Source organism: Nilaparvata lugens, chromosome 4, assembly GCF_014356525.2.
Source record: "Nilaparvata lugens isolate BPH chromosome 4, ASM1435652v1, whole genome shotgun sequence".
NCBI classification, from domain to species: Eukaryota; Metazoa; Arthropoda; class Insecta; order Hemiptera; family Delphacidae; genus Nilaparvata; species Nilaparvata lugens.
The window spans coordinates 9451058-9477333 of NC_052507.1; the positions used below are offsets into that span (position 1 = coordinate 9451058).

Consider the following 26276-nt stretch of genomic DNA (forward strand, 5'->3'; position numbering starts at 1 on the left):
ACTGCAGGTTATATAAGGTGTGTACTGCAACAAATGTAAGCCATTATCAGTTTCACCTTTGAACAGTCAACATGTCCTATTCTTTGTGTTCTGATATTTTGGATAAGCCGCAAACTCGCTCTATTGGTATTCAGTGCGATCTTGATAGTTTCTATTATGAAGCAAGCTGCAGTACGCCGAAGCCGCTGGAGGTGGGGGAGGAGGAGGGGAGAGACGCAGGATTACCGAAGCCGCTGCAGGTGGGAGAAGACAAAGGAGGATTTGAGGAACCCCCCGCCGCGCTCGCCGCCCCCGCCGCCGCCGCCGCCGCCGCTGAGGGGAGAGACAAAGCCTATGAAGAGAAAGAAGGTCAAGCGACTGCTAAAATTGCTACAGTTGATCTTCACTGGTTTAAACAAGATTGTAATCAAATTATTGTGAAAGAACTTGCCATAATTGATCAGTTTAATAATTATATTGTGTTCCATTTCAAATCGCCATTTGCAAAGACAGAATTGAGTGCAAAATTGTATAACGATGCAACATGGTTAGAACGTCACTATCATAAAATAAAATGGGAAGATGTATATGAATTCACTTCAATTTGACAGTAGACAGAGAGGGAATTTTTCCTCCTAAAAGGGAAATTTTTTTTTCCTCACCTGGAGAGAGAGAGATATCTCCCTCTCACTCACTCCCCCTCACCTCCACTGGACAGGGGGAAGGGGAAATCTATTTTTAGAAAGAGAGAGAAAGATATATCACCCTCTCACTCTCTCCCCCTCACCACCACTGGACAGGGGGAAGGGGAAATCTATTTTTAGAAAGAGAGAGAAAGATATATCACCCTCTCACTCTCTCCCCCTCACCTCCACTGGACAGGGGGAAGGGGAAATCTATTTTTAGAACACCCCCCGCCCTACAGGCGGGGGGAAGGGGAGGAGGGATGGACGAGGGGGGAGAGGGGGGAGGGGGATCTCGAGCAAAAAAGTCAGTCCAATCTCTTGAACTCCCTCTACTTATTAGGTCCACCCTTTCAACAAGAGGTTCTCTCTCTTTTTAGAATTTCCCTCCTCCTCTCACGACTTTCCGTGCACCTTCAAAATCGTGTCATATCTCATCCTAACACCGATATCTTTACAGCGCGGCGGAAAACTTTTACAATTAGCGAGTTGAAGCTCAGCTTAACGCTTTCGATTATCACTCTTTCTCACTCACTCTCTTTCACCCTCTCTCAATCCAACTTTCTCTCTCACTATCTAACCTTTTTCTCATTCTTCATTTCACTTGTTCTGTCTCTATCATTCCTATTTTCACTTAGCTTCACTTCTCTACCCTATTAATTGAAATTAAATTCGCTTATTATTCAGGATTTTTGTAATATTTCATTTTGCAGATATATCTTTTTGTGATATTTTTAAAGTTGCGTACAGATATACGCGCCTCTAACTCGCTCCGCTCACGCTCCGCCCTCGTTCCGCCCTCGTTTCGCCCTCGTTCCGCCATCGCTCCGCTCCCGCTCTGCACTCGCACCGATCATGAACGTTACGGGAGATGTTAGCTCTTCTCGCGTTCCACTCTTGCTCGCCGGTCGATCATCAATCGCTCTGCTCGAGTGACGTTCGGTTGCGGAGCAGAGCGAAAGTCTGTACGCACCTCAATACTGTATATAGAATAGATCATATTAATAGTATGTTTGATTTTTTGGTCTCAAGATTCTATAGTCTCTTCAATGTTTGGACTTTTTGATTGTTTGTGATTCAATTCATTCAAGAAGTATCTTGCATTTGAAATATGTAGATTGGTGGTGTGTATAAATATTATTGTAGAAGTGACATGAAACATATCTACATTTGGAATGTTGAATAATCTCTGATTGGAACCATTGCCTCTGATACATTCAGTTGTGTAGATCTAAACTTTACTTTACTTTACATTCAAATAATTGAATGGATCAATAATATATCCATAGATAATAAATTTATCTATCAACGTAGGCACACATTAATTAAATTGCTACATAATTATGCGCACCGTAATGGTATGAGTGCAAAACAAGCACTAGGCATTAAAACAAATAACTCAAACAGTTATAAACTTATCTTGGATGATAAATTAAATTATCTTGGAAACAAAAAACCGTTTATCTCAACTCAAGATTTGATCGATTAATGTAGATCTCACAGCTAACATTCCGACAATTTGAATGTCATCTATCAACAAAATGGTGTCGTTGGAATGACGTAATAGTATCAGCCAATGGGAACTCGTGTAGTGGGCGTGTCCTTCTATCGAGCACTAAAACGTGTCAAAGTGTACTCGTACGTGATTGGTCGACCGTGTGTGACGTGGCAGAGCTCTCAACTGGCATTGACCAATAGAATTTCGTAGGAGCGTTGAATAGTTCAGACTGTAAATCTAAATCTCATATAGATTGGTTGATCAAACATTCGTAGCAGTCTGAAAGCTATAAGACCCCAGACAACTATACCAACCTGGCTTGCATCAGAATATCAATATCGGAGCATCGAGCTTCGCTCGTTATTTTCATTAACTGATGAACAGAACACAATTCTCTAAAATGATCGTGTTTATATTTCACAGCTGGCTATAAGTCAGCTTATAAATTTCGGAGATGTGATATTCTGATTTTCCACAGAATCACTCGCTCACTTTCTACTATCCACAGACGACGAAAGTCTCAGCTGTTTCATCCAAGGATGAATTATTATCCTTTTAATGTCGTTCAGCGAGTTTCCCCAGGGATAAGACCTAGTGCAATCGAATTTTTATATCATAAACCTACTATGTTCCAAATTTCGTAAAAATCGTTAGAGCCGTTTCGAGATCCGTTGAACATAAATAACCAGATATAAAAATATAAACAGATATACAGAAATTGCTCGCCTTATATAATAGGATTATTTCCACAGTTCACACCTACTCTTTGTATCACTATCAACCTCTCACTCTACTATCTTTTCCGTTTTACTTAATACTCTACTTTTGTTTTTAGTAGATGTATACTTTGAGGAACCTTTGTTTTTGAGAATATCCGTTCCAAGTCAATCATATACTGTCGGATAAAAGATGAGGCATTTTTGGAACATTATTCACAATGATTTAGGTGACTTTTGAAACGTACTTTTTATGCAATTCATCAAATCGTATAATAGTAGTTCTCAAATAAACTCATTTCGAAGAAACCCTCAGTGCCGGTTGACAAAAGCCGGTTAATTTTTAACCGTGATTAATTTCACGAGAACCAATCAGAGAAGGAAAAGACGACTTCTCTGAATGAGAGAAGGCCTTTTGGGAAAGACGGCTTGAACTAATGACATTTGAATTTAACCGGCTTTTGTACAACCGGGCCTTAATCTTCGAAATAATGCTGTTATTACTATAAAAATTAACTTTGATTACTCAAAATATTGATAAAGGGAATGGAAATAAGCTTGTGCCTCATTGACACACCGTTGCACCCTTAGCAAGTTCTCTTCACTTCTGGCGGATAGAATCAGTTTGGCTCCATGTTTAGCTAGAACAATGGCCAAATGCTCCCCTATTCCACTTGATGCTCCAGTAATCAATACCACCTTGTCCTTGAATGTTTTTGGAACACACAAATACTAAAACGAACTGTGAAAGACAATGATAGATAATGAAAAGTGAAGATTATTGAAGTGAAAGTAGTGTAAAACAGCTCAAGTGGAAGAGCTATGGGCGTTATGATACTCTCCTCTCCCTTCCGCTCCTAGAAGGCCAGAAAAGGAGAGGATCATAGATGACGAACGATGGGAAAGAAGAAAGGGTTAAAAGAAGTGGCGTATGAAGCCGGATGCAAAAGAAACAAAAACTGAATCAGGATGAGGTAGAAAGGGTTCAGGAAGAGGGAGGAGAAGGTGAAAAAATGTGGAAATAGGGGTTTTTCCAGTGTGATAAATTGTAAGCCCTTCTCTGCAATGCTCCTGCATTTTTTCATTGTCCCTACAAGCTTACTTACTCCCTTTTTTTCTTCCCTTCTTCGTCATCCCTATGCAGTTTTTCTTCATTACTGTTCCTGGAATCTGCAATCATACTCAGGAACCACAGGCAGACAATTTATCTCTCTTCTGTTGATGTTATGCTCGTAGAATCTTTCCTGAATGCATCAGTTTAATCTTGTATTTTCAACTAAGGTTCTATGTTATTTATTAGGCATTAATGAATAACACTGTTAGATGGAAAGATAAATTTAAATTGATCAATGCATGAATCAAAAATTATTTTCAACTAAGGTCTCGTGTTATAATTATTTATTAGGCTTATAATGAATAACACTGTTAGATGGAATCCTATCATATTAAGCGAGCAATTTCTGTATTTTTACTTTCCTTGCCCTATTACCATAGGTAAGGAAAGTATTGCTCTCCGAAAAAATTTAAGGTACCCCAATTTTTGAATTTCTACACGTTTCAAGGTCCCCTGAGTCCAAAAAAGTGGTTTTCGGGTATTGGCATAGAGAAACAATAGCGTAGTTACGCTATTGTTTCTCTATGGTATTGGTCTGTATGTGTGTGTGTGTGTGTATGTGTGCGTGCGTGTGCGTGCGTGTGTGTGTGTGTGTGTGTGTGTGTGTGTGTGTGTGTGTGTGTGTGGTGTGTGTATGTGTGTGTGGTGTGTGTGTATGTGTGTGTGGTGTGTGGTGTGTGTGTGTGTGTGTGTGTGTGTTGTGTGTGTGTGTGTGGTGGTGTGTGTGTGTGTGTGTGTTTGTGTGTGTGTGTGTACACGATATCTCATCTCCCAATTAACGGAATGACTTACGTTTCGACATGAACAATTTCGATCAAATGCAATTCAAGATGGCGGCTAAAATGACGAAAATGTTGTCAAAAACAGGATTTTTCGCGATTTTCTCGAAAATGGCTCCAACGGTTTTGATCAAATTCATACATAAAATAGTCATTGATAAGCTATATCAACTGCCCTAAGTCCCATATATGTAAAAATTTTAGGAGCTCCGCCCCATCTATGCAAAGTTTGATTTTAGATTCCCAATTATCAGGTCTCAGATATAAATTGAACGAAAAATTTCGAGTGGAGAAGATTCAGCAAGTAAAACTCTTCAATTAATGTCGAGTAACATTTTCACCTGAAATTGAGAATAACTTGAAATTTGAGAAAATGTGATTATTCAATTGCAAACTGTTGGCAACTGTTGATTCTATTAAATCATTCACTATGGAGAGATAGCAGATCTCGTGTGTATCCAGCGTTATTGTACTGTCACCAGCTGACTCAGATCTTTGAATAGTAGACTTGTGATGCGCGTGAACACTAGCGTCAGGTGATCAATTCTCATAACGGCAAGGAAAGTTGTGTGAGTGCGCCACACCAGATTTTTATATCTGGTTATTTATTTATATTTATATCTGGTTATTTAATATGTTCAACGGATCTCGAAAACGGCTCTAACGATTTTCACGAAATTTGGAACATAGTAGGTTTATGATATAAAAATTCGATTGCACTAGGTTTCATCCTTGGGAAAACTCGCTGAACGACATTAAAAGGATAATTCGTCCTTGGCTGAAACAGCTGTGGATAGTAAAAAAGTGAGTGAGCGAGTATGTGAAAAATCAAAATATCGCATCCCCGAAATTCATAAGATCACTTATAGCCAGCTGTGAAATATAAACACGATCATTTCAGAGCATTGTGTTCTGTTTATCAATAAATATAAATAACGAGTGAAGCTCGGTGCCCCGATATTTAATCATGAATCGATCAATGCATGAATAAAAAGTAAGATTAAAAGATGTACATCAACAAATCTTATTTCACCTGATTACTGAATATGAAAATTTGAAAACAATGATTTAAATCCTTAATTGCTTGTATTGGAGTGTTTGCACTGAAAAAAGTGAATGATACATAACCTACTTTTTATACTTGGTGTCCTGAATCAAAATTTGGGGAAGTAACAATTTTGGGCTGTCCCTGTTGGTCTTTCTCCAATCATTTTGATGATTTATGTTTTTTTTCGAATAAATAGAAACATTATTTCGAATGGATTGGATCAATATACTTAACTTCTGAACGTGGAAAAAATGTTAATGATCACTCATATGAGTACTCCATAATAATATCAATTTATAAATGGAAATCAAGAGAGATTATATTCAACTTTTTGTGTAGTTGAGAAATTGATATGGTGGTAAATATTCTTATTGAATGAAAAGACTAAGAAATTATTGTCAAAAACCACAGATTTTATGGAAAGTTAGAAAGACCGGTTTCGGTTGTTACACCATTGCCAATTTCTGATAAACTAAAACCATAGAGAAACAATAGCGTATAAAATAGCGTATAAAATAGCGTATAAAATAATATATAACAATAGTGTGAACAATTTCTCTATGGTAAAACTAAATACAAGAGCAGATATACTAGTAGGCCAGTACTAGGCCAGTCAAGGGCATGAACACCTGCCATTGGCCCAGCTAGACAGTCTCCTCCCACTTAACGGTATAACAGAGACGTCACAAAATGGCGGTTTGAGCCATTGCTCGATCATATATAACTAAAATTCATTTTATATTGACAGCATCCAATTTGTAGTTTCCTTAATAAATATCAAATTATAATACCACACATACGAATAAGAAGGCTTATTATTGTTATATTATTATTTGATTTATTATTGCTTATTATTTGAGTATAGTCTACTCATATTTTATAACAGAAAGATCTCCAATATAACGAAATTACACAGTTCATTCCACTTCCACCACACATTTTATCACATACTGTTACTTTGTTCGAGGGTTTTGAGTGAGATAGGCTACAACAAAAAGGTTTAAATTGAACGGGGAAATTTCACGCTCGAAAAATTCAGTCGTTCATCACTAATGGAATATTGGCCATTGTTGCATATATATACAGCCGGTGTGTATGTGTATATTGCTTTGTTCAGAGTATATATATATATATATTGTTCAGTCTTCAGTGTATGTAAAGGTATATTGTTTGTATATCGACAATAAGCGATGCGAGAAATACCCAATGAACATTGGACTGTATTCAACAAATCTGGTCCGTCTGATTTGCTCTAAATTTTGCACCGAAATGATCAACTCGTTCATGCTGTTTGATGCTATATGAATTTGGAATGGGCTTGGAAGCTGAGTGAACGTTTAGAGATGAGAGAGAGGGCTACGTAGTGAGAAAGAGAGTTGTTAAGTGTTTCAGTGAAAGGGGCAAAAGAAATAGATAAACAGAGTGAGAGAGTGAGGAAGAAGAGAGGGAGAAAGAATGTTTATAAGAGTGTATAGAAGAGAAAAAGAGAGTGAGTGAGGAAGTGCGTGTGATATACAAAGAGTGCGAGTGATTGATTGAGTACTTTATTTATGTAGATTACAATATATACTGACTTATACACTCATATATAATAGCTTACAATTCAGCAAAATTATAGATGAATTTACATAATGTAGACTAAGAAAATAATAATTGAACTGTATATGATATGAAAAAGCAATATAAAATAGAATAACTATAGAATAGAATAGAATAGCTGCCTTTATTTTTACCTAGGAGGGCGGAGTTAGGGCGCAGCCGGCCCTCTCTTACACTCAACCCTCCAATACAACGCTAAATTATTACTAGATTGAACAAATCAAATTAAGAAAAATATATATATATACAATATTACAAACAAGGTAAATAAATATTATTGAAATACAAAAAATAATCAATGGAGAAAAAAATTATGATAACATCATAATCTAAATTATAATTAGGATATGAATAGAAATTAGAGAATAAAAACTGAAAAATAATACAATGTTACAAAATATGAAGTAGAAGTAGAAAAAGAAGGAGAAGAAGAAGAAAAAGAAAAAGAAGAAGAAAGAGAAATAATAAATATTTAATTGTTTTGAGAAAAAGAAAAACTGGCTATAGTGAGAGAGAGAAGTTGGAGAGAGAAAGATTGAGGAAGAGAGATTGAATTAGAATAGGTTGGAGTTATTTTTCCATGTACCTTTACAATATCTGCTGGCTTAAAATGCTAATTTGTAATAATGCAAATTATTCAACGAGTATTACATAGTATGAAAAATCAATTTATGAGAATAAAGATTGGATGCAATTTCAATAAAGATAATATTATAATATTGTAATGTAACTACATGAATCGACTGTGTTCCAACAAATAATTGTCGATTCTCTGAAAATGATATAATTGAATAAGAAGACTAAGGAATTGTCAAAAACCACAGATTTATTGAGAAATAGAAAGACCGGTTTCGGTTGTTTCACTATTGTTAATCTCTGATAAACTAAAACTAAATACAAGAGCAGCAGAATTTATACTAGTGGACGAGTACTGGTATTGGTCAAGGGCATGAACGCCTGCCATTGGCCCAGCTAGACAGTCTCCTCCCACTTACCGGTAAAACAGACACGTCACAAAATGACGAATTCAGCAACAGACTCGCAATGATAACAAAATCCACTTACATTTGGTGAGTTTGTTACATTTGACAAATTTACACTATCATGGCGAGACTGTTGTTTAAGCCGCCATTTTGTGACATCTCTGTTATACCGGAAAGTGGGAGGAGACTGTCCAGCTGGGCCTATGGCAGGCGTTCATGCCCTTGACCAATTGCAGTACTCGCCCACTAGTATAAATTCTGCTGCTCTCGTATTCAGTTTTAGTTTAACAGAGTTTGACAATGGTGAATCAACCGAAACCGGTCTTTCTAACTTTCAATAAATCTATGGTTTTTGACAATTTCTTAGTCTTCTCATTCAATATGAATAATCACCACGATATCAACTTCTCAACTACACAAAAAATGATATAACATAAAATCCTTCTCTTCAACAGTGAGAGAGAACAGGAAGGAATAGAGTACGAGAGTAAAGAATGTGTGGAAGGATGAAAGAAAAATAGTAAAGAGAAGTGAGAGTGACTGAAAAAATGTGATCTACACACACACAAAGAGGGAGAGAGATTGATTGATTGATTGATTGAGTACTTTATTTATGTAGATTACAATATATACTGGCTTATACACTTATATACAATAGCTTACAATACAGCAAAATTATAGATGAATTTACATAATATAGACTAAGAAAATAATTTTTGAACTGTATATGATATGAAAAAGCAATTTGTAATATAATAACTGAATATAATTATCATATTACTATTAAATTTTATAAAACTTTAAAGTGAAAAAGCACTCACATTCTTTGATGTGGCGACGTCCGTTTCGTGCTGGTATCGCACATTTTCAAGCCAAACAGAGACTGAAGTGTTTAAGGTTATTAGGGTGAAATTTGTTGGTGGTTGGAGGGGAGTTTGACAAACTCATTTAAATACTCCTCCATTAACCACCAAAACTCCCCTCCACCCCCACCAAATATCACCCTCATAACCTTAAACACTTCAGTTCCTGTTTGGCTTGAAAATGTGCGATACCAGCACGAAACGGACGTCGCCACATCAAAGAATGTGAGTGCTTCTCCACTTTAAAGTTTTATAGAATTTAATAGAAATAATTATAGTGGAAACAAGATGGATAACCAACAACAAATTATTATATTGTAATGCATCTACATAGATTGGCGGAACTTTGGACATATCAATGTCCATTCTTCGGAAAGAGTATTAAAAATATCCTCCCCACTAACTCTCTACCAAAGAGAAAGAAAGAGTGAGAGAGAGAGAGAGAGGAAGTGAGAGAGAGTGAGTGGGAGAGTGTGTGAGAGAGAGAGATTTATATTGTTAGAGGATGGGTGAAAGAGTGTGAAAGCATATTAATAGAACGAGAAGGAAGGATGTGCTATTACAAACTTTGACGAAATGTTTTTGATTACGGTTCAATCTGGTGTAAGCTGTGCTATTATTATGTAAACATCAGCTGTGAACTGCGCGAATAAAATCCGTTTTACGAGTTGCAAAGAGGTCTTTTTCGATTCGATTCCCCGTTTTCAGATTCAGATTAGCCCCAATATTTTCCGTGGCGAACAATACACTCGACCAAGTCTATTAAAATGGTTTTTATGTGCAGTTTGCTTGTTTGAGCAATTGTTACGAGTTCAATAGAATTTTTAATTGCCTTTTGATAGCATTATTGCCATTGTCCTATCGGGAAACAGTGATAATAATTCATTGTTTTGTATGGTATTCGATCATGAGAACTCTCTGAGGCTAGTTCCAAGCTACATGGAAATTATTATTGTGAAGTATGTTAATAGATATGTATACTAGTATTTATAGGTGCGTACAGACTTACGCTCTGCTCCGCAAACGATCGTTACACGAGCAGATCACAAGATTAGTTTTAAGCTACAAATGAATTATTATTGTAAAGTTGATAATAGATGAACCTATTTATACTAGTATAATATAAAAGTGCGTACAAACTTACTCTCTGCTCAGCAAACGATCGTTACACGAGCAGATAGCAAGATGATCGCAGGTCGAGCAAGAGCAGAACGCGAGCAAAGCACGAGCTTGACAAGTTCCTAGGGCGAACTAACCAATAATTGCGAATGCGCGGTTAACGATTTTGTTGGATCAATTACGATCTCTGTGTTAGCATATAAAATTATTAGAATTGATTATTGATTATTGAATCATCAAAATTAGATGATGTAGAAATTAATTATAAAAACATTTTTTATAATAGGTAATAGCATATTAGAATTTAGAAGAAGGAAGCCAAACTCCCAATCACACCATTCACCAAAATAATAATAATAATTTCACCAAAACATTGACAGACATTAACCTTTTCTGTAATAAAACATCAACATAAATGTAACAAACATAATAATTATCATCAATTCATTATAGAGACATAATTAATAACATAATGTATTATCAGACTACCCAGCAATCCTCTGGTCAGAATATTTCATTCACATATAATACACAATATTATAAATCTGTGTACCCTTTTCAATTATTTCGTTACGACATGTTTCGACATAGGTATTTTGTTTAGTTTTGTCACACGATCAGCTGAATTGAACGTTTCACATTTGTGAGGTTAGGTTGTAGCGAAGTCAACAATACGACAAGCGCGCGATTATCCTTCGAACATATTGCGAACCTCTAGCGAAATTTTGCGTAAATCTTGTGTAACGTTCATGATCGGAGAGTGTTTGAGACGCGTATATCCGTACGCACCTGATATAGAGTTTTCATTGCCGTTTTCATGATGAGGATCATAACGTTTTTGCTTGTTTGATGGAATAAGTGCGAGGATGATGAATGAGATGATCAAACGTCTATGCCTACCGGCGGTATTCGAACCCAAGACCAGACAGTGCTAGCAGACTGGAGGTTGTAACGTACCGGACCACTAGACGTACTAACCGTCAATCTATATATATATAAAAGCGAAATGGCACTCACTCACTCACCGACTGACACACTCACTCACTCGCAGAACTAAAAATCTACCGGACCAAAAACTTTCAAATTTGGTAGGTATGTTCAGTTGACCCTTTAGAGGCGCACTAAGATATCTTGGCAATATTTCAACTCTAAGGGTGGTTTTTATGGGTTTAAAGTTCGTCTTTTAGCATGTATATTCTTTTCATTCTCTTAATATTATAATTGAAAAATGTCCATACCATATGTTAATATAGAGCTATAATCTAGAGAGAGTACCTCTTCGAAACAGTTGTTAACTGGTAACTAAATTAATAATTTTATCAGGTTGGCATTAAGTTGAGTTGACTTTGTTAGGTTGGCAACAAGTTGAAGATTGAAATGCATTTATCGCGGAAAAATTGATTGGGCCCTGCTACTTCAATCAGAGCTATTCCTGGGAATATTATATTAATAGCCGTCAGGCTTGCTTCGCTCGCCATATCCGTTTAGCCAGACGTTTAGTCTGGATCCCCGACTGGATCGTTCTAACATAAGATAAAAATGCTCATATGAAAAATTCAGGCGAGCGAAGCGAGCCTGCTGATGTCATTCTTGGACAATCCAGTCGGGGGTCCAGGGGGCGGAGCCCTCTGGCTAGACGGATATGGCGAGCGAAGCGAGCCTGACGGCTAGTAATAAATATAATCCTGAATAATAAATATAATAATAAGTTGTCATATAATACTTGGTCATTCATTCTTAATCAAACAATGCACTGAAAAATTGCACTGATTTTTTCATGGTATTTTCTCATTTCAGTTGTTTTGTCACTTGTACCGAAAGAGGTCACCTGCTCGCCTCTAGCTACCTGAAAAAATGCAAATTTCTCAGCAATAATTTGTGACAGCTAACAAGCTCACACCTTCCAGGGTAAAAGAGGGTAAAAGAGGGTGAAATAGGGTATTTGGCCCACTTTTACCGGAGGGAAAGTTATTAATGTTGCATGAAAAGAGGGACACACCTAGCCGGATTTCCTCTCCTTTTCTTTTCGTTCTAAAGCGAACCAAACACAAAAAAAAGTAGAAAAGAAGCAGCAAACAAAGGAAGCCAATTAATCCAGACAACCCATACTATTACACACACACATCCATGGAAACACTGGGCCAATTATTAACTCCACTAGGCTTTGTCTCTTTTTTTATTATTCTCTAGTTCTACATCTTCTTCTTGCTGTTCATGTTCTTTTTTTTCTTTTTATGTTCTCCTACTCTATCATCATCATCATCATCATCATCATCATCATCATCATCATCATCATCTCATCATCATCATCATCATCATCATCATCATCATCCTGTTTTTTGTTGTTTTTGTTGTTGTTGTTGTTGTTGTTGTTGTTGTTCTTCTTCTTCTTCTTCTTCTTCTTCTTCTTCTTCTTCTCTTCTTCTTCTTCTTCTTCTTCTTCTTCTTATTCTTCTTCTTCTTCTCTTCTTCTTCTTCTTCTTCTTCTTCTTCTTCTTCTTTTTCTTCCTCCCGTTTCTTCCTTTCTTCATCTACTCCTCCTTTTTCTCTTTCTCAACCGCATACCTCTCAAACTCTCAGCTTCTCCAGTATTTCACTATTATAACATATCCTATAATATTAAGCGAGCAATTTCTGTATCTATACTTATTAAATTCTTATCTCACTGAATCACTGACTCACTGACACACTGATCACGATTTCTGAAAAACTACTGGACGGATTGCAACAAAACTTGAAATATAGCCTCCTTATAATTCCTGGGTGCTCACTAAGAAATCTTTTGGCGATATTTCAACTCTAAGGGTGGTTTTCAAGGGTTTAAAGTTCGCCTTTTAGCATGTATATTCTTCTTATCCCAATCTTTTAATTATAATTGAAATGTCCATACCATATGTTAATATAGAACTATAATCTAGAGAGACTACCTCTTCGAAACAGTTAACTGGTAACCAAATTAATAATTTTGTCAGGTTGGCATTAAGTTGAGTTAACTTTTTTAGTTTGACACCAAGTTGAAGATTAAAATGCATTTATCGCGGAAAAATTGATTGGGCACTGCTACTTCAATAAGAGCTATTCCTGGGAATATTATATTACTAGCCGTCAGGCTCGTTTCTTTCGCCATATCCGTTTAGCCAGACGTCTAGTCCCCCCTTAGCTAGACCCCGACTGGATCGTCCTAACATATGATAAAAAAAATGCTCAAATGATAAATGCAGGCAAGCGAAGCGAGCCTGCTGATCTCATTCTTGGACGATCCAGTCGGGGGTCCAGGGGGCGGAGCCCCCTTGCTAGACGGATATTGCGAGCGAAGCGAGCCTGACGGCTAGTCAATAAATAAAAATAACGAGCGAAGCTCTGTGCCCCGATATTTACAATAGTAACAGCAGCAAAAGATGGCTCGAAGAAAATGAAACAAAAGTACAACGTAAATTAACAGTAAGAATAAAGGGAAGATGTGGAAATTGAAGAAGAGATTGGGAGTTGACGGATTCAGAGGTGATGGAGAAGGAAGGAGAAGAAGTGGAGGAGGATACGAATGAGGAGGAAGATGTAAATTGCGGTGGATGAAAAGAGTGATTAGGGGAGAAAGGAGAGATTGAGGTTTGTATGATGAACAAAAAGGAGCAGAAGAGGTGAAGAAAGAGAGAATGAGGAAGAACAGGAAAGGAAGAAGAAGGAGGATGAGGATGTGTTAGATGAGGTGGGGAAGGTGGGAAAGGTAGAGGAAATACACTTTTCCAGAAGAGAAAAGCCTTTTGTTCGCTGGTCGTTGAAGATACACTGTTTAGGACAAAGGTTGCGAACAAATGGTGCTTGAGAGGAGGAAGACAGAAAAGCTATAAGGATAGAAAGAAGAAGAATAGAAGAAGCAGAAGGAGGGGAGAGTAGCAAGTATCTTCATAAATGTAAAATAGAAGTAGTGGAAATAGAGGGATACAGTTTTATCTTTTACAACACTATCACTTTCAATATTATTATCTATTATGTGTATCATTTTTATTTTTCAATATCCATGAATATTTTCTCTCTCTCTCTTTCCTTTCTCTCTCAAGTCTATCCTTGATACCCTCTCTGAGAATGGACTCCTCAAGGTCCAAACTTCACCGTTTAATGTGAATAACATTACAGTAGTACCTTCACTTTTGCATTTTCCATTTTCATTTTTCTTGCTCAATATTATTGTAGAACTCATTAGTTCAATATGATTCACCATGTTATTTTACCGCTACTGGTATTTATTTTTGACGCTAGAACGTGAGTTCAATTATGTTTTGTTGAACACATGAATAAAGGAATCTGAACCTGAATCTGAATCTCTCTCTCTGTTTCTCTGCTTTAAAATCAACATCAACATTAATCCTCTTACATGAATTCATTCAAATTCATCAATCCAATAATTATGAATACTTAGGCTTTACTCACACTACCTCGACTTGAATCTTACGACTTCAGTGAAGGATTCTCCAGCCTTTCGACCTTACGACTTTTTTGCTAATTGTCACTACTTCAGTTCCATCGATGCTTCTCCATTTCTAACCGTACTTTATTAGAAATATAAGATCCAATTCGTCACTACTTAGCATGTAACAAACTTTATAATGATTATTATGAACATATTGTCGTATCTGATTCTTATTATTGTCTTATCCAAATTGAAAAATCGCACTCACACAACTTTCCTTGCCGTTAAGAAAATTGATCACCTGACGCTAGTGTACTCGCGGATCTCAAGTCTACTATTCAAAGCTATGAGGCAGCTGGTGATAGGTCAATAACGCTAGAAACACACAGGGACTGCTATCTATTCGTAGTGAATGATTTAATAGAACCAACAGTTGCCAACAGTTTGCAAATAATCACATTTTCCCGGATTTCAAGCTTATTTTCAATTCTAGGTGGAAATGTTACTGGACATTAATTGCAGAGATTTTCATGCTCAATCTTTTCCATTTGAATTTTTTTGTTTTAATTGTATATGAAGGCTGATAATTGTGAATCTAAAATAAAACTTTGCATGGATGGGGCAAAGCTCCTGAATTTTTTACAGATATAGGACTTGTTGCAGTTGATAGAGCTTATCAATGACTATTCTAGGTATAAATTTGATCGAAATCGTTGGAGCCGTTTTCGAGAAAATCGCGGAAAACCTTGTTTTTGACAACATTTTCGCCATTTTAGCCGCCATCTTGGATAGTATTTCATCGAAATTGTTAGTGTCGGATCCTTATAGTGTATGGACCTCAAGTTCCAAATTCCAAGTCATTCTGTTAATTGGGAGATGAGTACACAGAGTACACAGACGCACATACACACACACACACACACACACACACACACACACACACACACACACACACACACACACACACACAAACACTTCAGATTTTCATGCTCAATCTATTCCACTTGATTTTTTTTGTTTAAATTGTATCTAAAGCCTGATAATTGGGAATCTAAAATCAGGGCGGTGCTCCTGAAATTTTTACAGATATAGGACTTGTTGCAGTTGATAGGGCTTATCAATGACTATTCTAGGTATAAATTTGATCGAAATCGTTGGAGCCGTTTTCGAGAAAATCGAGAAAAACCTTGTTTTTGACAACATTTTCGCCATTTCAGCCACCATCTTGGATAGCACTTGATCGAAATTGTTAGTGTCGGATCCTTATAGTGTAGGGACCTTACGTTCCAAATTCCAAGTCATTCCGTTAATTGGGAGATGAGTACACAGAGTACACAGACACACACACACACACACACACACACACACACACACACACACACACACACACACACACACACACACACACACACACACACAAACCAATACCCAAAAATCATGTTTTTGGACTCAGGGGACATTGAATCGTATAGAAAACTTGAAATTAGGGTATCTTAATTTTTTTTGGAAAGCAATACTTTCCTTACTTATGGTAATAGGGCAAGGAAAGTAAAAACATCGATTTCATAAAATATAACCTCACTTTCATTAAATTGCACGGCACTACGCAACTCAAGTCGAGGCTTGACCAACATGTCGAGTCGACGCTCGACTCAGTCTCACAGTCGTGAGGTTGCGGAGACTAGAATCGACTGGTCTGAGTGTCTCCATTTGATTGAAACCACATGCTTCGTCAAGAAGATACTAGAGCTGCAGTCTCCTCTCGACTTGAGTCTTATTAAGTGTGAGTTGAGCCTAAAGTATAACTTTTAAGATTGAGAATAATCCATTTCTACATTGTCTGAATAGAAGACTCAAGATCAAGTCCAATTTACACTCTAGTTTCGCAAAATATCTGTAGCTATAACATATCTTGTTTGCTAGGAATAATATTACACTACTTTTTCCCTATAATATTACCATCAACTCCATAGATTCATGCTTTATGAATGAGATAGGAGGGAACTGCTGTGCCCCAGTTTGCAGTTGATGCGAAAGCAAGTTGCAAGGGGCAAGATGCAAGTTGCAAGTGACAAGATGCAAGATGAAGAGGATAGTTGCAAATGAGAAGTGTGGCATGTTGCAAGAAGCAATTGACAACAGAATGGAGGCAAGTGGCAAGTGACAATAGACCATTATGGGAATGTGATTCGAAGATGATACAAGAGTGATAGACAAGGATAGCAACACCAATCAGTTAATCAGATACTGCTATTAAAACGTGGACCTCACTCACTATAGGAAAATCATACAAATATGAAAAATGAAGATGATACAGAGATGGTAGGAGAATGATACAAAGATGGTACATGGATGATACAGAGATGGTAGAAGAATGATACAAAGATGGTACATGGATGATACAGAGATGGTAGAAGAATGATACAAAGATGGTACATGGATGATACAAATATGATACTAAGATGATACGAAGATAATAGAAACATGATACAAGGATGATACGAGGGTGATAGACAACGATAGCAGCACCAATTTTAACCCTACAGAGACACACTTACTTCATGCTAACACAGTAGACACACTGGGGTGTTGAACACCCCAATCCAATTTTTCATGTTTCTTTGAAAAATATAGAGAAAAAAGTACTTAGCCACTAATTTATCATTTCTTGATCATTTTTATTCCAAGTTGTCACGTTATTCTTTATATAAAATAACGATTAGCCTCCTGCTTGGCATCAGTCGGTAAAGCATGAGATTTAATATAATTAGGGCGTGGTTTTCTAATAGTATTCAGTCTTAAAAAATCTTGATAGGCCTAGATATGGGCTTCTCCAATAACTCTTGTAATTCAATAATAATAATATATATATATAAATGATACTTATACTATAGAGATGAGGAATATAAAATAAATTGCACACCATGAAAATTTTACACATATATTACATAATAATGCAAAGATCAGTCGAGGCAAAAATATATATAGAGCGATAAAAAATATAATATAAAAATAGAACAATATTTGAAATCAATAAAAATATCACAGGCTAACTTTATATTCTAGATTTATGGCACGAATCATTACCATGTGCCTTTATCTTGAAATCATATGCAATCTTTGGCATGTAGCTGTGACATGTACTTGCTAATACTTGTCGGCTTGGATAATTCAATCATAAATATGTGCTCTAAGATCAGCTTGATAAATTAGCCACTAATAATCCAAATATATCTATATATTAAAATCTCTAGTATTTAGTAGATTTATTTGTATCGAATATATATTTTTATCTCAGGGTGCAAGATTCGGCACCTGACGGAATAGGTAGAGCCATTCATCTAGTGAATTAGAACTATGATAAATTATCGCAAATTGTATTGCAAAAAATTAAATATTGTATGCATATGTTTTAATAGCCTAGATTTCGTACTTCTTTGATTAAATAGAAATTTCTAAAATATTGATCTATATTTTTCTTTCAATTAAATACCTTTAATACTAATTTTTACTTGCGCAAGTATTAATCTTATTAATTTCTTAATTTATAATAACCCTTTCGGCGAGCTAGCTTTGATCATCAGATTATTTCGAAGCACTAGGGCGCCCATCACTAAATTCAAATTTAAATCACTCACGTGTCGAAAATCTTCTTGTAAGCCGCCGATGTCGATCCAACTCCATGCGGTCCGGGAATATGGTAGCCGGAATCGTCTCCTCCAGGGGTTTATAAATTTAATAAAAATGAAAAATGACTTCTGCTTCACAATAGCATCACGAAGTCTTTTAAGAAATTCAATAATTTACTTTAACTTTAAATTTTTACAAAATTATTAATAAGGTACTTCGCTCTAAAATATTTTGGGATCCTCTTATGGTGGCATCTGGCTGGCGAGTTGGCTGGCGAGTCGTTGGTTGGCGAGTGCTGGTTCTTCCTTCTCAAGTTTTACAGATCCTCTTTCCGACTTTCAAATTAGCATAAAATTTAAATATCTCAATCCTCCGCCATTAAATTCAAATAGATCTTACAAAGAATGCCAAAATATTGCTTAGATTATATGATTAATAATTTCTTTGCATTCGAGCCATATTGATAACATAGATTACACAAATTTTTACACGAAATCTACTACAATTATATAAATATATATAAATATTTTTGAATCGGCCTACAGTTGCCGCCTATTAACTGCCGTTTTACTATTGGTGCATGCAAATTTTATTAGGTATTCATGCGCCTGGTAACTCTTATTTCCTGAATACATTAAATTATTTTTATTTGGTTTTTTATTTATGCTCTTTGCATGCTAGTTAATATTATATATATTAATATTAATTCCATGCTAACTAATAATTAGCCACGTGGACGGGTGTTTTCTCACATTGCACACCGTCTGATTGCAATAAAGCTCTGCCAAGGGGTTTTGGTCAGATTCTACGTTCTTCGGTTTGATCGATCTCTAGGTCACCGATCTGTGAATACATCTATCTAACCTCAATCTTCAAATATTTTATAAATAATATATTTATGAGTAGTAAACTTTCTTCAAACCCTTTTAAGTTCTTGTACCATTTAGCCAGAACAAGCTGATGCTATCTTATCTTGATTATTATCTGCTTGGCGATATTAGCCAATTACTTTATTTTTAGACCTATTACTATTTCTATTAGGGCTTTTCATCTACCCAGATTTAAGATGTTACACACGCCCCTGGGTTTGAATTCAAAATATTTGAGAATCACAATGTTTTTAATGAAAACCCACCCTTCAAATACACTGATATACACTATACTTTATTTATAAATTATACTCTCCTACTTCTATCACATTTCGCAGTCATATTTGCTGCATCTCCTTTATACCTTTATCAAAAACAATAACAAATTCTCCTCCTCAACACACATAAAAATATCATAAATATAAACTTCTAAACGCACTCCTCCTGACACCATTTACAACACAGTAATTTTTGAATTCGCCGCTTGCAGGGCTGCCAACTTAACTACACACATTTCATAATTCTCATAAATGATTCCTTTTAGACAATAATTTCGATTCATAAACTTCTGGGCTTATATCTTATAGTATTTCTTAGGTCTTAATATAAATAATTTTCTATACATCAGGTACAATACTTTCTTTTGCTAATGGCTCTTTGGTTTTGGTAATTGGTATTCACTTTAAATCTTTTCAGGTAACAAACGTGGCATAATTAAAAGTAATAAATATAAAAACATATAAATAAATATCGACATTAATAAATATAATAAATAACAATAATAAATAACTCTTTGGGTACAGTAATTCTTTTTATAAACATATGTTCAACAGATATTACATTCATTTGATTTGGGCGGCTTTGGTCAGCTGGTCGCTGTTCTACAATTCATAGTGTTTCATGTTACATCAGAATTTGCTATCGACTTTCATAACTAACCTAACTGCTCAATTTTTTTCTCTTAAAAAGGTAATTAACAAATTTTAATTTTATTATCCCCGCTTGTGTCCTTTTTTATCTGATGTATATAATTTAATTACATATTTAAAAATTGTTCTTTTCCTTATTGCAGGCTTCTAACGGCTGGAAGGAATTAAAACATTGGATTGTTGCCACGAGGTCCTATACCAATTTTAAATTTATTAAGGAAGGTTAGTAATTGGCTTGATAGTGTTGTTTTCCTTTGACTTCTTATCATATTTATTTGAAATTCGATGATATTTCATGTAGAACTGTTGTGGTTTGCCCGTATCTTTAGGCTTTCTGCTTGTAGCTACACTGTAGGCTGGTTGGGTTATCTGCTATCCATTTGTTGATTGTTGAGGCTGTCCTATTATTAATCTATCCTTCATAAATTTAAAGCCCTTGTACCTTGTGTACTTTTTCAAACAATTCCAAGCTTCATTAATTGTAGTTCCTCTCAATCCATTCTTTTTCCAATCAAATCTGTACTCTTAACTCATCCTTCCTTTTATTTTCATCTAATACTCTTGATTTCGGCTCATTATAACTCATTAAGCTTGCAACAATAAACATTTTTATAATATTAAATTTCCAATTATCAATCATAGATTCTTTTTAACAACAACAATACAATATTTTTCCTCTTATCCACAACACAGTCTTTTATTAATATCACAGCGATAAACAACATTACACACAATATCAAAACATTTATTATCTTTTTAATAGCATAATCTCTAATCACATAGCCAGGTACTTCCATTTTATTGCCATTATTCCTTATTTCTTTTGATTTTATCAACCACTTTCTGTCCATCAATCTCCACAAGTAATCCATTTCCTCATTATCCAGGCATGATTCCATAGTAGTCTTATCGGTTCCATTTTTAATACATTCATTCAATCCGTTTTTGTCACATTCCTTTAGCCCATTTTGCCGGTCACATAGCTGAATATCTCTCTTGAAGCGTATGTGCCGCGGATGCATGACTTCGGTCCCTTCCTCCTGGTGACGATCCGGTATCCTCCTTGGCCTCTTGAAGCGTGCATGCGGCCGGTATGCGCGCGCGTGGTTCCTCCTACGTCGCTTCTTCCGCCTCCGGGCCTTACGATGCATGCTCCTCTCCCGAATGCCGTCCTCTCCGTCCTGATGTCGGCCGTCCGGTGTCCTCGGGCGCTTTCGTCTCCGGGCCTTGCGATGCATGTTCCTCTTTCTATCCTGTATGCTGTCCTCCCTGGTGTCGTCCTCTGTCTGCTTCGGTGGTGTCCATTGGTGCGGGTGCATGGATTCTGTGCGCGGGTGCATGGTGGCGGTCTCCTCCTGGCAACTGGTTATTTTTGGCAGTGGTGGGATTTCAGCATTATTATAGTGTATCGGTTCTTGTTGTAGGGTCGTGGCCGGTAGTGATTCTTCGGGGGGAACAGAATATTTAATAGAAGTTGATGCTTTCGGGGCGTTTTAATTGCATTGTTGGCGGCGGTTTTTGTGGTTGGATATTGGGGTTATCATATAGTCCTGATTTATTAGCTGTAGTTTTCTGTGTATCTGGTGGCGGGTCGTTGGGTGTTGGGTTCCGTGTTTTTTGTTGATTCAAACCTATTGCATGTGCTAGTGTATAGTTTGTACTTACTTGTTGAGGTGGTGGTTTATAATTTCTGTTGTAACTGTTTTGTGTATTATTATTATGTGAGTTTAATCGATCACGGCCATCATAGTGATTCCTACGATTGCTCTGCTGGGCATAGTGGTTGGTTGTACGATTTTGAAATTTTTCATTATTCCAATTACCATTTTGCCTGTGCTCATAGCGGCGTTCAAATTGGGGAGCAGATCGGTAGCGATCATATGATACCGGTTCATAATTTTGGCTGTTATGCGGATTAAATTTTGAATTATGCTGATTTGATGCGTATCTCTGGTCTGAGCGGTGGGTTGATATTGCCATTGCAGACTGTATGCCATATAAATGATTAATTAGCTGCTTGCAATCAGTAATGGGTTGTGTGGCGAGTGCCATTCTAACTTGATACGGTAGCTTCTTTAAAATAATGCTTGCTAACGCCGATTCATTAATGGGCTCGCTCAATTGAGAATTTTTAAACTGTAGGGCAGTGACGAAAGTGGTACATGCACCGTCTAAGTTAGGGTTGAAATCGCATGATATGATGTCCGCTAGCACGTCCAACTGTTTACTTCTGCTCCAATACTGTTCCAGGAAGACAGCGACAAACTCATCCAATGATGTAAACTCATGGGCTCTACTCCGAAAAAACATCAGGGGTTCGCCAATCAATAAATTAGTCAAACGGAGACGCCAAAAATTCCAAGAGGTAGGTGCAAGAGTTTGTACTAATTTTATCTGATCAATGAATGGTTGAGGTTGCAAATGGCGATCAGTGTTATCAAATTTTCCTAGTCCTTGTAATATACTATGTACGTTGAGGTTGTCTGTTTGAATTCCTTGAGGTTGTTGTTGAATATGATTTTCCAATGCTATTATTTTTTCCTGTGTGATCTGCCATTGACTATCATGTGTAATTTTATTTGCGTTTATTTCTTGATTTAGTTGAGTCAGAGTGGATTTCTGAATTAGTAGAGTTCCATTTAAAGCTTTACAGGTTTCAGTGTTTTGATTGATGCTACCTTGCAGTTGGTTCATTTTTGTGGACATATTAATCTGTTTGTTTTGTATTTCTTTAATATTGTTAATATTTTTGTCAACTGTAGTTGTTAAGTTTTGATTGGCAACGGTAATTTGTTTGTGGATTTCTTGGTGGCAATCGGCCTTAATGTTATTTGTTATATCCTGAATAGGTGTAGTGATTTGTGTATTTAAATTGTCTATCCTTTCATTGAGTTCACATGTAACCGTATCTAACCTTTCCGATAATCCTGCCGTAACTTTATCTTGACTTTCTTTTTGTAGGGTTATCATTGCTTTTAACTCTTCCCTATGACTCTCTACTTTAGTTTCAATATTATCCAACCGTTGTTCTACTGATTTTATAGCGCCTGTGGTCTCTTTCATGCCCTGTTCCACTGTCTGTTTATTTTCCTCTTTTACTGTAGCAATCTCCTTTTTAATTTCCTGCATCATACTATCCATTGTTTTTTGTAACATAATGTTGAAAGTGCTACTCGTTTGTTCCATTATTACCTTTTGAAGCGGATCTAGTTCTGTGGTTGAAAACATACTCTGTTTGCCCAGGTGTGACTCGGCCTCCGGCGATGCGGGTTCTGCAGACTGCTCCTCGCCCCCTTCAAAATTGATCTCTACTATCCGTTGATTCAATGGTGTGTCAGCGGCGTCGATTCGAGTGGAGGATAGAGGTTGCAGACCTGGTGGATCGAAAATTATCGACCCGACGCTTCCTGGTTCCCTTTCTCGTGGCGTATTGGCATCTACCGTGGTGGGGTTTGATGTGCTCGGAGTCGACAAAGTGGGATCTGTGCAACCGCCGTACATATATGAAACTTCAGAGTTTGCGGGAGTGTGATTCATTATGTCAAATATGATAAATGCTAATTAAACAGTGATAAAAATGATAAGCGAAAATGCTTAAAAAAGAGACACAACCGGGACTTACAGTGAACAGTGATGTGTAATGTGTTTGGATACTCTTACAACCAGGTATTTATACTTAAGTTTTTTACAATGCTCTAGCGCCCTCAATGTTTTGTTGATTTATTCTTGGCTAGTTTACAGGCTGCGACTTATTTTCCAACCGGCTTAAACACCTAATATATTTTTGACTAGAAAGTAATAGCAGTTTAGGCTTATAAAATATAATCTCTCTCTATAAACATGTAATTTTTCACAGTACTAATAATATAAAATTTTCTTTAAAACATATAATTTCTCTCTATTTAAAGCTCTTGTTTCCCCAAAAAGTAATACAAATATTCCTTCGCCAGTTTTCCTCACAACTCGTATAAGTTATCTATAATTTTCACTATGGTTATTGACCTAATTTCAAGTAATTATTCAATGAGCTTGGCTCTCATCATCAGTCCCACGTTGGCACGACATGTATTTGTGTCACGTTATTCTTTATATAAAATAACGATTAGCCTCCTGCTTGGCATCAGTCGGTAAAGCATGAGATTTAATATAATTAGGGCGTGGTTTTCTAATAGTATTCAGTCTTAAAAAATCTTGATAGGCCTAGATATGGGCTTCTCCAATAACTCTTGTAATTCAATAATAATAAATATATATATATAAATGATACTTATACTATAGAGATGAGGAATATAAAATAAATTGCACACCATGAAAATTTACACATATATTACATAAATAATGCAAAGATCAGTCGAGGCAAAAATATATATAGAGCGATAAAAAATATAATATAAAAATAGAACAATATTTGAAATCAATAAAAATATCACAGGCTAACTTTATATTCTAGATTTATGGCACGAATCATTACCATGTGCCTTTATCTTGAAATCATATGCAATCTTTGGCATGTAGCTGTGACATGTACTTGCTAATACTTGTCGGCTTGGATAATTCAATCATAAATATGTGCTCTAAGATCAGCTTGATAAATTAGCCACTAATAATCCAAATATATCTATATATTAAAATCTCTAGTATTTAGTAGATTTATTTGTATCGAATATATATTTTTATCTCAGGGTGCAAGATTCGGCACCTGACGGAATAGGTAGAGCCATTCATCTAGTGAATTAGAACTATAATAAATTATCGCAAATTGTATTGCAAAAATTAAATATTGTATGCATATGTTTTAATAGCCTAGATTTCGTACTTCTTTGATTAAATAGAAATTTCTAAAATATTGATCTATATTTTTCTTTCAATTAAATACCTTTAATACTAATTTTTACTTGCGCAAGTATTAATCTTATTAATTTCTTAATTATAATAACCCTTTCGGCGAGCTAGCTTTGATCATCAGATTATTTCGAAGCACTAGGGCGCCCATCACTAAATTCAAATTTAAATCACTCACGTGTCGAAAATCTTCTTGTAAGCCGCCGATGTCGATCCAACTCCATGCGGTCCGGAATATGGTAGCCGGAATCGTCTCCTCCAGGGGTTTATAAATTTAATAAAAATGAAAAATGACTTCTGCTTCACAATAGCATCACGAAGTCTTCTAAGAAATTCAATAATTTACTTTAACTTTAAATTTTTACAAAATTATTAATAAGGTACTTCGCTCTAAAATATTTGGGGTCCTCTTATGGTGGCATCTGGCTGGCGAGTTGGTTGGCGAGTCGTTGGTTGGCAAGTGCTGGTTCTTCCTTCTCAAGTTTTACAGATCCTCTTTCCGACTTTCAATTAGCATAAAATTTAAATATCTCAATCCTCCGCCATTAAATTCAAATAGATCTTACAAAGAATGCCAAAATATTGCTTAGATTATATGATTAATAATTTCTTTGCATTCGAGCCATATTGATAACATAGATTACACAAATTTTTACACGAAATCTACTACAATTATATAAATATATATAAATATTTTTGAATCGGCCTACAGTTGCCGCCTATTAACTGCCGTTTTACTATTGGTGCATGCAAATTTTATTAGGTATTCATGCGCCTGGTAACTCTTATTTCCTGAATACATTAAATTATTTTTATTTGGTTTTTTATTTATGCTCTTTGCATGCTAGTTAATATTATATATTAATATTAATTCCATGCTAACTAATAATTAGCCACGTGGACGGGTGTTTTCTCACATTGCACACCGTCTGATTGCAATAAAGCTCTGCCAAGGGGTTTTGGTCAGATTCTACGTTCTTCGGTTTGATCGATCTCTAGGTCACCGATCTGTGAATACATCTATCTAACCTCAATCTTCAAATATTTTATAAATAATATATTTATGAGTAGTAAACTTTCTTCAAATCCTTTTTAAGTTCTTGTACCATTTAGCCAGAACAAGCTGATGCTATCTTATCTTGATTATTATCTGCTTGGCGATATTAGCCAATTACTTTATTTTTAGACCTATTACTATTTCTATTAGGGCTTTTCAT

At 36.0% G+C, this 26276-nt stretch overlaps 1 protein-coding gene across 1 annotated transcript in view; it reads left to right on the plus strand.

Annotated features, from left to right (window-relative positions):
• The window catches only part of LOC111057666 (nephrin), a 176737-nt gene that overhangs the window by 3109 nt on the left and 147352 nt on the right, over nucleotides 1-26276 (plus strand). The window contains exon 2 of the mRNA XM_039425664.1: nucleotides 149-348. Coding sequence (XP_039281598.1) covers nucleotides 149-348 — 200 coding nt within the window. The remainder of the gene's footprint in view (nucleotides 1-148; nucleotides 349-26276) is intronic.